Below are 15929 nucleotides of genomic sequence, written 5' to 3' on the forward strand. Positions count from 1 at the left end.
ATGCTCCCAGGGCAGCCACAGCAGCCTCTTTCTTTTTCCCTGCAAGCATTCACCACTATAAACTCAGAATTTCATTTTGGCACCCTTCCCAATAGTCTTGCCTCAAGCTCTAGGGAAATTTCTGTCTTTTCTCTACACTATTTGAAATCCACCTTCTGGAGTCCAGGGTGCTTGTCTGACTACCCATTCCCTGACTACCAAGAGTTCCCAGGTGGCCTGAGTCACCTTTCCCAGAGTTTTTGATACTTCTACAACATCATCTAATTAATTCTTCCTCCAGAGTATCAGATCTACAGCGAGAGTACCCAGCCACCTCACTGTTTCCTGTACCTTCTGAAATCTTGTTGAGACAAGAGGGAGCAGATGCACTGCTCTTAGCTAAACTGGATTCCTGGCAGATATCTAGGAGATGAAGTCACCCACTGACTTCCAAATCTTATTCCTAGGGTCAGCTGGGGAGCAGCAGTAGAATATCACCTCTGTTCTCTTGTTGGCCAGCCCATGATATAGCCCCCAAATGATATCACCTCCACTCTTCTTTCATTTAAACCACTCCGGGGAGGTGAGGCCTGCTCATTCTTGGCTGTGAGGGTCCTGCTAATTTAGGAGCTGGTGCAAAGAGGTCTTGAGGGCGAACATGGAAGTAAGGTTCAGGATCAGGTCTAACAGAAGCCTTGGGAAGGTGAGACCACAGCAAGTTTGCCCAGGATCTCTGTGGAGACTGCTAATGCTTGTCATATCTGTCCAGTGTGGTGGAAGAGTGGATAGGAGCCTGGGAGCAGGAATCTGGGCCAGGAAAAGCCCTCCTCTCTCACCCCTCAGTCAGACTCCAAGCTGAATACCACAACAGAGGGCAGGAGGAGATGAGGAAGGCAGGGCTGGCTCCCTCCACCCACATCAAGGAGAGGTGAGGAGGCTGCCCAGCAAATCTGCCAGCCACTCTCCCTCTTAAAGAGGAACCAACTGACCCCTAGGCTTTTAGATTCTCTGCAGCCCTCATTTCACTTGAGACTCATGATCTTCCTGATAGAAGGCAGGGAATATATAATTATACCCATTTCACAGAGAAGAAAGCAGAGGTAGTGAGCTGCCTCAAATCACTCGGTGCCTTCTAGGCTGAAGAAGTACCCAGGCTGACATACTCTTTCCAGAACCCTGGGAGGTTCCTCTAACTCTAAAGGCAGTGGTTCCCACTGCAGATTTACAACCAGTATGAAGCTGGCTGCATAAGTATTGCCTTTGGAGAGTAATGGCTGGGGGTCCCTTTACCTGGAGGGAGATTCTAGGTCAGCGCGGCTGAGGATGCGATGCTGCTGTGGGTTGTAGAGCCACTGGAAGGCTGTCAGTGTCCTCTCCTCAATTCGGAACCGTCCTTCCTGCACGTACCTGCGGACAGGACAGGAGAGAGTGAGGGGATGGACAGGCAGGGCTCTGCCAAGCTTCTTTGGGAATTTGACTCTACTTGCTGGAAAAAGATAGATGAGGGGTACCTGTCCCCGAATCTCCCCCACTGCTCATCTGCCAGAAAGCCCGTTTCCAGAAGGCCACAGTTAGAATATCCTGAAGAGGAGGTAGCTACAAGGTTTCAATTCAATGATGGAAAAACTTTCTAAAAGTTATTGCCTGAAGTTGAAAGGAGTCACTTGGAAGCGGTGAGTTCCCTGTTCCTGGCAGTATGTAAGCAGAGGTTGGGCTACGGATTCAAGCATTAGATAAGGGTTCATTTTCCAAGCTCCTTATGGGACTGAGACCCTGGACTTCTTGATTTCACAGCAGGAAAAGGGCTTCCCTGGAGTGGGGGCCATGAATCAGATGTCAGGATTAGGTTCTTCCAGAACTTCTCACAGGGTCTCAGCCACTGTCTGGATGAACAGTAACCCTACAGTAAGAATGGAGGAGGCTGGGCTCGGCAAGGTGAAGACAAAAGGATCCCTCCCACTCCAGCCATCCCTTCCTGGTAGAAGTGTGAACCCATTCATTAATTCAACATTCATTATCTATGATGATGAGCAAGAGAGACTTAATTCCAGGAGTTTACAACCTTCTGGAGAGAGAAACCACCAAATAGTCACATGAACAAAAACATCATCACAGACAGGCCCTTTCATACATTACCAGCAGGAGTGTCAGTTGGTTTAACTCCTCTGCAGGACAATCTGACACCACTTGTCTAAATTACAAGTGCAGGGATGCCTGGCTGGCTCAGTCTGTAGGGCATGTGACTCATGATCTCAGGGTTGTATATTCAAGCCCCACATTGGGTATAGAGATTGCTTAAAAATAAAATCTTTTTAGGGGACGCCCGGGTGGCTCATCAGGCTCCCTGCATGGAGCCTGCTTCTCTCTCTCTGCCTCTCTCTCTGTATCTCTCATGAATAAATTTTTTTTAAAAGAGAGAGAGAACAAATTGATGGTTTGTTCAGTTATGAAAAAATAATAAAAATAATAAAATAAAATAAATAATTTTAAAAATCTTTTTAGGAAAAAAAAAATCTTTTTAGGGTGGCTCAGTGGTTTAGCGCTGCCTTCAGCCTAGGGCCTGATCCTAGAGACCCGGGATCGAGTCCCACGTCAGACTCCCTGCATGGAGCCTGCTTCTCCCTCTACCTGTGTCTCTGCCTCTCTCTCTTTCTCTCTCTCTCTCTCTCTCTCTCTCTGTCTCTCATGAAAAAATAAATAAAATCTTAAAAAAATAAAAACATAACTTCTTAAAAAATAAAAATAAAACATGTTTAATGACTGCACACTGCTTTTTCCATAGGGGTGTACCATAATTTGTTTAACTAGTTTCCTACTAATGACTGCTTAGGCTGTTCCCAGATTTTTGCTCTTATAAACAATGCCACAGAGGGGCACCTGGCTGGCTCAATTGGAAGAGCATTCAACTCTTGATCTTGAGGTCTCTTTTTTTTTTAGATTTTATTTGAGAGACAGAGAGAGAGAGAGAGAGAGAAAGCACATGAGCAAGGGTGAAGGGGCAGAGGGAGAAGCAGGCTCCCTGTTGGGAGCCTGACGCAGGACTCTATCCCAGGACCCTGAGATCAAGACCTGAGCTGAAGGCAGACACTTAATCCACTGAGCCACCCAGGCAACCTGATCTTGGGGTCTTAATCTTGGGGTCATGGGCTTGAGCCACCTGTTGGGTGTAGAGATTACTAAAAAAAGTAAACTTAAAAAAAATTTTTTTTAAAACCTAATGCCTCAGATAACCTTGTTCACATGGTAGAGTCTGTAGATAAATTATCTGAAAGGAGATCCTTGTGCTACAGAGGAGCTGCACTTGTAATTTACTTTTTAAAATTAAAAAAAATTTTTAAAGATTGTATTTATTCATGAGAGACAGAGAGAGAGGCAGAGACACAGAGGGAGAAGCAGGCTCCATGCAGGGATCCTGATGTGGGACTTGATCCCGGTTCTCCAGGATCACGCCCTGAGCTGAAGGCGGCTCTAAACCGCTGAGTCATCCGGGCTGCCCAAGAAGTTATTTTTTTTAAGATTTTATTTATTTATTTATTTGACAGAGAGAAAGAAAGAGAGAGAGCACAAGCAGGTGGAACAGCAGAAGTAGAGAGAGAAGTAGGCTCCCCTCTGTGCAGACAGCCTAATGCAGGACTTGATCCCAGGACCCTGAGATCATGACCTGAGCCAAAGGCAGACACTTAACCGCCTCAGCCACCCAGGTGCCCTTAAAAATGTTTTGTTTTGTTTTTAAGATTTTGTTTATTTGGGGATCTCTGGGTGGCGCAGCGGTTTGGCGCCTGCCTTTGGCCCAGGGTGTGATCCTGGAGACCCAGGACCAAATCCTACATCGGGCTCCCGGTGCATGGAGCCTGCTTCTCCCTCTGCCTGTGTCTCTGCCTCTCTCTCTCTCTCTGTGACTATCATAAATAAATAAAAATTAAAAAAAAAAAGATTTTGTTTATTTATTCATGAGAGAGAGGCAGAGACACAGGCAGAGGGAGAAGCAGGCTCCAGGCAGGGAGCCCCATGTGGAACTCGATCCCAGGACTCCAGGATCACACCCTGAGCTGAAGGCAGACGCTCAACTGCTGAGCCACCCAGGCGTCCCAAAAATGTTTTAAATGAAGGAGTTCTCTGTGTACTTTCATGCAAAGATCTTCAAGATGTATTTTGAAGAGAAAAAAACAAGCGCAGAAATAGTAGTATGTATAATTTATGTTAGAATGGGGGCAAGGAGAGACGCCTGGGTGGCTCAGCGGTTAAGCGTCTGCTTTCGGCTCAGGACATGATCCTGGGATCTTGGGATCGAGTCCCACATTGGGCTCCCTGCATGGAGCCTGCTTCTCCCTCTGCCTGTGTCTCTGTGTCTCTCATGAGTAAATAAATAACATCTTTTAAAAAAGGAGGGGCAGGGAATAAAATATGAATTCACATTTGATATTTTTATTTAGAAAAAACTCTGGAAACACAAAAGCTAATAAAAATAGTTAGCTGGAGGGGCTCCTGGGGGGCTCAGTTGGTTGAGTGTCTGTCTGTTGGCTCAGATGTGATCCCAGGGTCCTGAGATTGAGCCCCACATCGGGCTCCCTGCTGAGCAGGGAGTCTGCTTCTCTCTCCCCCTCTCTCTCTGTCAAATAAATAAATGAAATCTAAAAGAAAAAATAGCTGGGTGAACTGCATGCTTTAAAAATGTATGTTTTCCAAAAAAATTTTAAAAATGTATGTTTTCATACAGGAGAGGTACTACCTATTCCAGGTTGAGGGGATAGTGTATGGTGGAGGAGGAGGGAAAAAGGGAGGGAGAAACGGCAAACTACATAAAGTGCTATGAAAAAAATCATGCAGCTTCTGTGATTCTGCCCAACGGGCCAGGCTCCCTGCTGGGTGAAAGCCTCAGGAGAGCAGAGAGGCAGAGTCGCTCCTGGGACCTCCCACATCAGAACACCCATCTCCTTTCACTCTGCTCAGTGTGATCCAAGGGGCACCTAGGGGAGATCTTCCAGGCTTCTGGGTGAGAAGTGGCAGGGCTGCCAGGTAAGATGCTCTTGCAGAGGTCCAGAGGGGACCGTGCAGTCTGGACAGTGCTGGAGACGGAATGAGCTAAGGAGCCAGCACTGGCTGGACCTGGTGAGGGTTGCACATGGTGAAGGGGAGCCAGGCAGCTAAGTTGTTCCCCAGTTTCTAGTTTGCGCAGCTGACCACAGTGCCATTCACACCAGATGGGTTTGGGAGGGAAGATGGTAACTTCAGTTTGGGACATGACCCTCCTCTGTAATATGTTTCCTGTCCCAAGATGATTCCCCTCCTGTAAAAACTTCCTCCAGGAAGCCCACCCTGATTACTTCCATCCTAGTCTGATAACAAGTTTCTATGTCTTTCCCCATCCTTGGACTTCTTGGGACTCAGTACTGAATGACAATGTTGCCATCTCTGTGGGAGAAACTGGTAACACGGTCACCTCCAAGAAGGGGAACTGAGGGGAGCACTGGAACTGCTTTAGTGCTTTATGAATCTGAACCATAGGAGTATACTATGTTTTCAAAAAGTAAATATCTTTTTTTTTTTTTTTTTTTTGAGAACTCTGTTGATCATGAAGTCTTAGGTCATTAGGACCAGGAAGACCTCAACAGGTCACTCATCTGCTCCAACATCTTTATTTTACAGATGAGGACACGAGGCCCAGAGCTGACACAGGGCTTACCCAAAGATGCTGGCAGAACCCAAACCTGATAGTATGTCCCCTCCCTTCCTGGCTGCTAGACCACAATAGGGCCGTGTGGACCCCACCAAGCACACACAGGCCCCCACTCAGGAACCATCCCCACCTAAGTGCCTGCCACACCCCCGTGGTGCCTGTGTGGAATGCAAACCACCTGGGCTACGAGCACCACCTCCACCTCCTTGGCTCTCCCTGCACTCCAGTGAGGCAGGTGGAGGGACTGTCTTCCACTCTGCAGGCATCATGGCCTGGATTCCACTTACCAACTGTAGGTGATTGAGTTTTCCACTGTGAACCCCAGAATCCTTATCTCCTTACTCCTCATAAAACGGGAGTAACCATAACACCCACTTTGAAGGGTTGGTGCAAGGATTACAAAATGTGAGGGAAGCCCTTGCCACGTGGTCATCTTTAGCTCCTTCCCTCCTCACCATCCCCATGGGCCTTCACCAAGTCACAGGCCTTCCGTTCTTTACCTAAGACAGACAAACCCACACCTCTAAACCTCCCATCAGACCCCTTAGAATGGGTCAATCCCATTTTAGAGATGAGGAAAAAGAGCCCAAGGGAGGGAAGGGAACTTGTCTGAGGTCACACATGCAGGAAGCAGCAGAGGCTGTCAGCTCCTGGCATCGAGTGTCCTCCTAACCAGCCGCCTCCACACACACACACACACACACACACACACACACCCTCTCCCTCCCCTGTACCAGCCCCCACTTCCCAACCCAGACCTTATTAGCTCCTCCCCTGCCCCAAAATGTCAGTGTCTTCCCACTGCATATCAAATATCCTCCCAACTGCACACCTGAGAGTCCAATCTCTGCCACTCTGTTCTCTTCCAGTCTTTCACAGTCTCTCATGCCACCCCCTCCACATCAACACATATGGGCCCCTGTGTGTCTCATCTGTTTGTCCTTCTCTAAGCATGCCCTGCCTGTTCTTACCTCGGAGCCTTTGCTCAGGCTGTGCTCTGACCTAAACTGCCCTCCTTCCATCTCTGCCCCAAATCTGCCCACCTCTCCTCAACTCCTCAAACCACACTGCCTCTAAGAATCTGTCCCCAATCCTCTAACCAGAATGGAAGATCCGGGGCTCCAGGGAGGCTTTGCTTAACCTTGATCACAGCATTGCCTGTACATGAGTTATTTATGTGCCTGTCTCCTGCTAAGTGTAAAGACTGTGTCTGATCACCTCTGAAACCCCTGCAACATCCTCATGCAGCCCTCTTGCCAAAGCCCAGCCTGCCAAAGTCACAACAACAGTGATCAATTCATCACATCCTTGGGAAACTTCCTTCACATAATGCTCTGACACAGATTATCTCTATTAATGAATCCAATTTATTTGGCATATTTGCTATCTTGGACCACACTGAATGAATGCCACCCATACCCATGTATACCCCCCCATTAACCTGCCATGTATCTGATATTGTATTGAACTCTACCCTGGGGGAGAATAAACACTGCAGAGGCTCACGCTGTAAGCCACTATCAACCATTAAAACCTAAGCAAGGAGGGACGCCTGCGTGGCTCAGCGGTTGAGCGTCTGCTCAGGAAGTGATGCCAATCTCGGGATTGAGTCCCGCATCAGACTCCCCTCAGAGAGCCTGCTTCTCCCTCTTCCTATGTCTGCCTCTCTCTCTGGGTCTCTCATGAATAAATAAATAAAAAATTTTAAAAGAGATGTTCATAGAGGAAACTGAGTATAGGGTATATGGGAATTCTCTGTATTATCATCTCAATTTTTATGTAAATCTAAAACTGTCCTAAAATATAAAACTCAGGACATCTGGGTGGCTTAGCGGATAGGCATCTGCCTTGAAGCTCAGAGTGTGATCCCAGGGTCTGGGATCAAGTCCTGCATTGGGCTCCTTGTGGAGGGCCTGCTTTTCCCTCGGCCTATGTCTCTGCCTCTGTGTGTGTCTCTCATGAATAAATAAATGAAATCTTTAAAAAAATAAAAAATAAATAAATAAAAATAAATAAAAATAAAAATAAAATCTTTTTAAAAATTAAATTAAATTAAAAACTTACCAAAAACTAAAGAAAGACTAATCTCCATGATAAAGAGCTTTTACAGATAATCTCTATGATAAAGAGCTTTTACTTTACAAAAGTAGAAACACAAAAGGCCAATAAACATGAAAAAATGCAACTTTTCTTAAAGAAATGAAAATTACAAGAACAATGAGGGAATATTTTTTCACTGGTGAGACTGGCCAAGTTTTAAAAATTTGTTGATTCCAAAAAAAAAGAAAAAAAAGTTTGTTAATTCCCAGGGTGAGCAGAGTTGTGGAGAAAGTGGCATCTCACACATCACTGGGGATAATATAAAATGGTACAATTTCTTTGGAGGTCGGGTTTGCAATATCTTTCACAACGTGCACCATTACCTTTGCACATGTTTGCATGGAATAGGTTTAAAGATGTTCATCACAGCAATGGGCTTAATATCAAAATATTCAAAATATCCTAAAAGGTCATCAATAGAGGCTGGGTAGAGAAATCATGGTCTGATTTATAGTGGCATACCCTGCAGCCAATAAAAAGAACATTGCCAGAGCACACTGCTCTGCTTCTCAACGACTTACACAGCCTTCACCTTGAGCCTCCTTAGCTCCTTGCAAATTCTTAGGCTCCACCATCAGAACCTGGGCAGGGCCCAGCACAGGCTCTCCAAAGTGATAGGAATGCTGAAAACCGGACATGTTTAACCTGTGCTGATGAACCCAATCAAATTCTAATTTAGTTTTGGGTACTTTATGGAGAATTTGGAGGAGAGTCCAATGGAAGAGGGCAATTTTGAAAAGTGAGTGGATATTAGGATTCTTTTTTACATATATCCATTTATAATAACATGGAGCATATGTTCACTGCTCTAAAAACCCTCTGGCTCTGTCTACTCACCTCCCCCCACCCCCATGCACAAACACAAAGCCCCAACAACCACCCATCTTTGTACTGCATCCTCAGGTTTGCCTTTTCCAGAATGTCATTTGGTTGGAACCATAGAGTACACAGCCTCTTTCACCTACTCATGGATATTTAAGGTTCCTCCATGTCTTTTCATGGCTCGATGGCTGATTTTTTTTAAGATTTTATTTATTTATTCATGAGAGACACAGAGAGAGAGAGAGGCAGAGACACAAGCAGAGGGAGAAGCAGGCTCCATGCAGGGAGCCCGATGCGGGACTCGATCCCAGGACTCCAGGATCACGCCCTGAGCCAATGTCAGGCGCTAAACTGCTGAGCCACCCAGGGATCCCCTCGATGGCTGATTTCTTTTTAGTACCGAATGATATTCCATTGTCTGGTTGTGCCGGTTTATTTACCCATTCACCTACTAAAGAACATCTTAGTTGAGTCCAGGTTTTAGCAGTTATGAATAAAGGTGATATAAACATCCACGTGCAGGTACTTGTTTGGACGTGAGTTTTCAGCGCCTTAAGGTAAATACCAAGGTGATTGCTCGATGATATGTTTAGTTTTATAAGAAACCACCAAACTATCTTCCAAAGTAGCCATCCCATTTTGCATTCCCACCAGCAGCTTTTGAGATTCCCTGTTGCTCCTCATCCTCGCCAGCATTTGGTACTGCCGGTGTTCCAGAATTTGGCCATTCTAACAGGTAGGGGGCAATATCTCATTGTTGCTTTAAGCCACTACTTCCTTTCAAAGCATACACTTCAAAACACTATGGTTTTTTTAAATATCCTAATTCTCAAAAGATCCTAATTCTCCCACAAATCTGAACATGGCAAATAACTACAATTAAGCCTTACACAGTGGTTCTTCCTTGGGTTTTCACTTTTAAAATGTGCTTGAAGCATTTTATTTTATGAGAGAACCAGTAAAGTCTCACCCCATATTATGTGGCTATTTAGGTGTGTCTATGCTCTTATGTAGGTGAGCACATTAAAAGGGTAGCCAATCTGAACAGCTGAAAAACTTTTGTTACCAAGGAGTTTAACAGCTCAACAGGAGCATTCATTTTCTGCAGAACTGTTACAAACCATACCAATAGCTTAGGGTATGAATTCAGTCAGACCTCTTTTTTTCCCAATTAAATTTTTTTAAAAATTTTTTTTATTTATGATAGTCAGAGAGAGAGAGAGAGAGAGAGAATGGCAGAGACATAGGCAGAGGGAGAAGCAGGCTCCATGCACCAGGAGCCCAACGTGGGATTCGATCCTGGGTCTCCAGGATCGCGCCCTGGGCCAAAGGCAGGCGCCAAACCACTGCGCCACCCAGGGATCCCTTTTTTTCCCACTTAATTAGTCGCTTGAATCCTCCTTCTGCCTCAACCTCTGTTATTATAAAGTTTAATATCTTGCTTTTGGGGATCCCTGGGTGGCTCAGCACCTGCCTTCAGCCCAGGGCATGATCCTAGAGTCCCAGGATCGAGTCCCACATCAGGCTCCCTGCATGGAGGCTGCTTCTCCCTCTGCCTGTGTCTCTGTGTGTGTCTCTCATGAATAAATAGATTTTTTAAAAATCTTGATTTTAGAATGTTCCAAAAACCCCAGAGCCTCAGTTCTTCTGAAATAGCAGATCTAGAGAGAACTATAGTCAGCAACCCTCTGTTGCTCCTGCTTTCTATACCACAAGGTGGCAATGTTGAATGCCAGTCCTGCATAGCCCAGTGGACAGGTAAATCACCATGGGGCGGGGGGGGGGGGGGGGGGGGGGGGGGGGGGGGGGGTCGACGACTCCTTGTTCTTCTGCATCTGCTGTTTCTGCTGTGGTGTCCCACTCTTGGGCTCCAAAGTTGGCTCCCCACGTTTAATGCAATCCCTATCAAAATACCATGGACTTTCTTCAGAGAGTTAGAACAAATTATTTTAAGATTTGTGTGGAATCAGAAAAGACCCCGAATAGCCAGGGGAATTTTAAAAAAGAAAACCATATCTGGGGGCATCACAATGCCAGATTTCAGGTTGTACTACAAAGCTGTGGTCATCAAGACAGTGTGGTACTGGCACAAAAACAGACACATAGATCAGTGGAACAGAATAGAGAATCCAGAAGTGGACCCTGAACTTTATGGGCAACTAATATTCGATAAAGGAGGAAAGACTATCCATTGGAAGAAAGACAGTCTCTTCAATAAATGGTGCTGGGAAAATTGGACATCCACATGCAGAAGAATGAAACTAGACCACTCTCTTTCACCATACACAAAGATAAACTCAAAATGGATGAAAGATCTAAATGTGAGACAAGATTCCATCAAAATCCTAGAGAAGAACACAGGCAACACCCTTTTTGAACTCGGCCATAGTTACTTCTTGCAAGATACATCCACGAAGGCAAAAGAAACAAAAGCAAAAATGAACTATTGGGACTTCATCAAGATAAGAAGCTTTTGCACAGCAAAAGATACAGTCAGCAAAACTCAAAGACAACCTACAGAATGGGAGAAGATATTTGCAAATGACATATCAGATAAAGGGCTAGTTTCCAAGATCTATAAAGAACTTATTAAACTCAACACCAAAGAAACAAACAATCCAATCATGAAATGGGCAAAAGACATGAACAGAAATCTCACAGAAGAAGACATAGACATGGCCAACAAGCACATCACTTGCCATCAGGGAAATACAAATCAAAACCACAATGAGATACCACCTCACACCAGTGAGAATGGGAAAAATTAACAAGGCAGGAAACAACAAATGTTGGAGAGGATGTGGAGAAAAGGGAACCCTCTTACACTGTTGGTGGGAATGTGAACTGGTGCAGCCACTCTGGAAAACTGTGTGGAGGTTCCTCAAACAGTTAAAAATATACCTGCCCTACGACCCAGCAATTGCACTGTTGGGGATTTACCCCAAAGATACAAATGCAATGAAACGCTGGGACACCTGCACCCCGATGTTTCTAGCAGCAATGGCCACGATAGCCAAAATGTGGAAGGAGCCTCGGTGTCCAACGAAAGATGAATGGATAAAGAAGATGTGGTTTATGTATACAATGGAATATTACTCAGCTATTAGAAATGACAAATACCCACCATTTGCTTCAACGTGGATGGAACTGGAGGGTATTATGCTGAGTGAAGTAAGTCAGTCGGAGAAGGACAAACATTATATGTTCTCATTCATTTGGGGAATATAAATAATAGTGAAAAGGAAAATAAGGGAAGGGAGAAGAAATGTGTGGGAAATATCAGAAAGGGAGACAGAACATAAAGACTGCTAACTCTGGGAAACGAACTAGGGGTGGTAGAAGGGGAGGAGGGCGGGGGGTGGGAGTGAATGGGTGACGGGCACTGGGTGTTATTCTGTATGTTAGTAAATTGAACACCAATAAAAAAAATAATAATAAAAAAAAAAAAAAAAAAAAAAACAAAGTTGGCTCCCTTGGTTCATGTTCAGACAGTGTTCCCCCAATGAGACCCTAAGCAGCATCCAACAACTTCCAGGTATTGAGCCTAAATCACTTACCACTTAGACTCCCAAGTTTTTCTGGGTAAGTATTATGGACTGTTTGTATCTTCATCCCCATCCCCTCACCCCCACCTCAAATTCATGTATTGAGGCTCTACCCCCCAATACAACTATATTGTGGCCTTTGTGGAACTAAGGTTATATAAGGCCCTGATCCAATAGAATTCAAGTCCTTATTAAGAAGAAGAGACACCAGGGGGCCCCTGGATGGCTCAGAGGTTGAACGTCTGCTTTTGGCTCAGGACATGATCCCTGGAGTCCTGAGATCGAGTCCCACATCAGGCTCCTGAGAGGGAGCCTACTTCTGCCTATGTCTCTGCCTCTCTCTGTATCTTTCATGAATAAATAAATAAGGGACACCTGGGTGGCTCACCGGTTGAGCATCTGCCTTCAGCTCAGGTCGTGATCCCGGGGTCCTGGGATCGAGTCCCATATCTGGGCTCCCTGCAGGGAGCCTGCTTCTCCCTCTTCCTGTGTTTCTGCCTCTTTCTGTGTGTATCTCATGAATAAATAAATATTTATAAATAAATAAAATCTTTAAAAAAAAAAAAAGGAAGAAGAGATACCAAAAGAGCTTATGTGCTTTCTCACTATGTTGAAGACACAGTGAGAAGGCAGCCATCTATAAGCCAGGAGGAGGGCTCTCATCAGAACCTGACCATGCTGGCACCCTGATCTTGGACTTCCAGCCTCCAGAACCGTGAAAAAAAATAGATGTTTGTTGTTTATGCCACCCAGTCAGTGGTGGTTTTGTTCTTTTTCTTTTTGTTTTCTCTTTAAATTTATTTATCTGTTATTTAAAGATTTATTTATTTATTTTAGAGAGTACACAAGCATGAGTAGAGGGAGGGGCAGAGAGAGAAGCAAACTCCCCACTGATTGTGGAGCCTGACCCAGGACTCCACCCAGGGCTCCACAAGGCACTTGATCTCATGACCCTGAGATCATGACCTTAGCTAAAATCAAGAGTCAGCTGCTTAACTGACCAAGCCATCCAGGCACCCTTTAAACTTATTTATAAGAGCACTTCTTGGGATGTCTGGGTGGTTCAGCAGTTGAGCGTCTGCCTTCGGCCCAGGGAATGATCCTGAGGTCCTGGGATTGAGTCCCATGTTGGGCTCCCTGCATGGAGCCTTCTTCTCCTTCTGCCTGTGTCTCTGCCTCTCTCTGTGTTTCTCATGAATAAATAAATAAAAATCTTTAAAAAAAAAAAAAAAAAAGAGCACTTCTTACATTTAGCAAATTGGCAGTGAGCCTAATTTGTGTCTATATTGTTATCCAGTTTCTAGTTTGCCTTTTAACTTTATTGTGAGTTTCCATGTGTTTTTGTTACCCAATAACTTACCATTCAAAATCTTGTAGTTGGGGTAGAACTGACCACAGGCCTCAGCTCCCTAAGCCCTCACATGACCCAACCTGGCCAAACTGAGGAGTCCATCCCCCTGCCCACAGTGATTAGCTCAAGGAATGTCATGTGACCCAAGCAAGGCCAATGGGATGACATCCTGGGACTACTGAACTAGGAAAGCTCTCCCCATGAAGGTCACTAACCTGGAGAACTGCCTACAGCTGCTGATAGCCAACTTGCCTCCACGAGGAAATAAAAGCAAAACAGAGGAAAGCAGAGGGACAAAGAGCATAGAGCATTATTTGGTGACATTTGAGCACCTGAGAGCAGTTGTGCCTGAAACATGAAAAGTCCCTGGAGAGGATCCCTGGGTGGCTCAGTGGTTTAGGGCCTGCCTTCTGTCCAGGGCGTGATCCTGGGTCCGGGGATCAAGTCTCACATCAGGCTCCCTGCATGAAGCCTGCTTCTCCCTCTGCCTGTGTCTCTACCTCTCTCTGTGTCTCTCATGAATAAATAAATAAACAAACAAACAAATAAATAAAATCTAAAAAAAACAAAGAAAAGTCCCTGGAGTTCTCAGTTCTGTAGCCAATAAATCCCTTTTCTCTTGAGCCAGTTTGAGTGGAGCAAACTGACTCAATGTGAAATTCTGGAACCAGGGGCCAAGGCTGACATGTTGGGAGCACACCATGAGAATCGGAGGGTATCTTGCCCTCAAGCTCCCTGCCAAGCTGCCTAACCACTTAAGCCACATCTTCAGGACCTTCTCACGGTAATGGACTTTTATCCGGGGGGTGAAAGGTAACCCAAAACCTAACTAGGGCACTAACAATAGTTCATGCATCATCCACTTCAGCCCAAGATCCAATCCAGCCAGGCTGTACCAGGGCAGAGAGAGATTCAGAGCAGGAATCCAAGCTCTCTGCCTTTATTTATTTATTTTTAAGATTTTATTTATTCATGAGAGACCTTCCTTCTGTAAGCTTCCGATTCCTCATCTCTAAAATGGAGGCGCTAAAACCTTCCCCTGAGGATCACTATGAAGAGTAGTGCAACACCTGGACCCCAGAGCCAGTAAGAAGCGTGCAGGAAGCCCAGCTTGTTATTATTGATGATATTATTCTCTTTTTTTTTTAAGATTTTATTTATTTATTTGACAGGGAGAGAGAGCATAGGCACAAACAGGGAAAGCTGCAGGCAGAGGGAGAGAGAGGAGCAGACTCCCAGAGGAGTTGTGAGCCTGATATGGGGCTTGATTCCTGGACCCTAGAATCATGACCTGAGCCAAAGGCAGGCGCCTAACCTACGAAGCCACCCAGGGGCCCCTGATGATATTATTTGTATTCATTTTCCAGCTACAGAATATACCTAGGGAGATGAGTCCAGAATGTTACCACAGAGATGCCCCTTGGTCCAATGTGGGTTGGATGATGTGGGACAGGGAGTGGTCCCAGCCAGACATCTCCTTTGATTCTTGGAGTCCGCCCAAAGCAGGCTACCTTGCAGTCTAAATCCTGCCAAGCAGAGGTCAGGCGTCTGGCCGAAGCAGCCCTCAACATTCGTTCGGACACTGGAGACAAAGGCCCAAGCCAGGTGACTCCCTGCTGCGTCTGAAACCCGCTCAGCCTGCAGTCAGGTAACCTGATACCCGAGGCCTAGGTAGGGCCGCGGTGGGGGTGGGGGCAACCACCCACCAACACAGGGACCTCGTCCCTCACCTCCGAGGCCCCTATCTCTAAGCCCACAACCCCAAAGCGCCCACCCCCAGAAGTCCCTGTGTAGAGAGACGGGGCATCCCCCTTGGACAGGGTCGCTGAAGGCTGCGGGTTGTGCGCCCTGGGGCCCAATTCCGTGGCCTGACCAAAGGAAAGGAGGTAGGCGGGGGACCCCCAGAGCACAAACCAGACAGCTGAGCTGGGGGTGGGGGGAGGGCAGGGGGGAAACCCTGCCAACAGCCTGTGAAAGAAGGGCCTGGAGTCCCTCCAAACCTTGACGTCAGGGACAGGGTCCCAGTCCCAGTGCCCACCTCTCCGGAGAACCGCCAAGACCCCGCGCGGGGACGGCAGGACCCGGCAGCCCCGCGGCTCCGCGTACACCCCGCCCCGCAACCTCAGCTCGAGAAGAAACTTCGGGCCGGCGCCGCGCTCCTTCCCGCGCCCGGCCGGACCTCGGGTGCAGGGCGCGCGGGTGAGCGCCCGCACCAGGCCCCGCGCCCCCCCGGTGCCCACTCACCAGCGCACCAGCTGCCAGCGCTTCTCCCCCGGCGCCCGGCGGCCCGCCATGCCTCGCCCGGCCGCTCGCTCCCGGCCCGCCGCGGGCCACTGGGCGGAGGAGGACGCGCTGCCGCAGGCGGTGCAGGGCGCGCCAGCGGGCGCGGGGCTCGGCGCGGGTCCCGGCGGGCGGGGCGGGCACGACGCGACTCCGCCTGCGGCCCGGGCGCGGC

At 46.9% G+C, this 15929-nt stretch overlaps 1 protein-coding gene across 3 annotated transcripts in view; it reads right to left on the bottom strand.

Moving 5' to 3' along the window:
• The window catches only part of RAP1GAP2 (RAP1 GTPase activating protein 2), a 224356-nt gene that overhangs the window by 202673 nt on the left and 5754 nt on the right, over positions 1-15929 (bottom strand). For 2 of the 3 annotated variants that reach the window (XR_013354047.1, XM_077851696.1), the window contains exon 2: positions 1270-1386. Coding sequence is in view for 2 of the 3 variants with exons in the window: in XM_077851696.1 (XP_077707822.1) it covers positions 1270-1386 (117 nt within the window). In the remaining variant the exon portion in view is untranslated. Of the gene's footprint in view, positions 1-1269; positions 1387-15718; positions 15784-15929 lie in introns of those variants that run through there. The other variant, XM_077851697.1, reaches the window with a different exon arrangement.

This window comes from Canis aureus, chromosome 16 (assembly GCF_053574225.1).
Source record: "Canis aureus isolate CA01 chromosome 16, VMU_Caureus_v.1.0, whole genome shotgun sequence".
Classification (NCBI taxonomy): domain Eukaryota; kingdom Metazoa; phylum Chordata; class Mammalia; order Carnivora; family Canidae; genus Canis; species Canis aureus.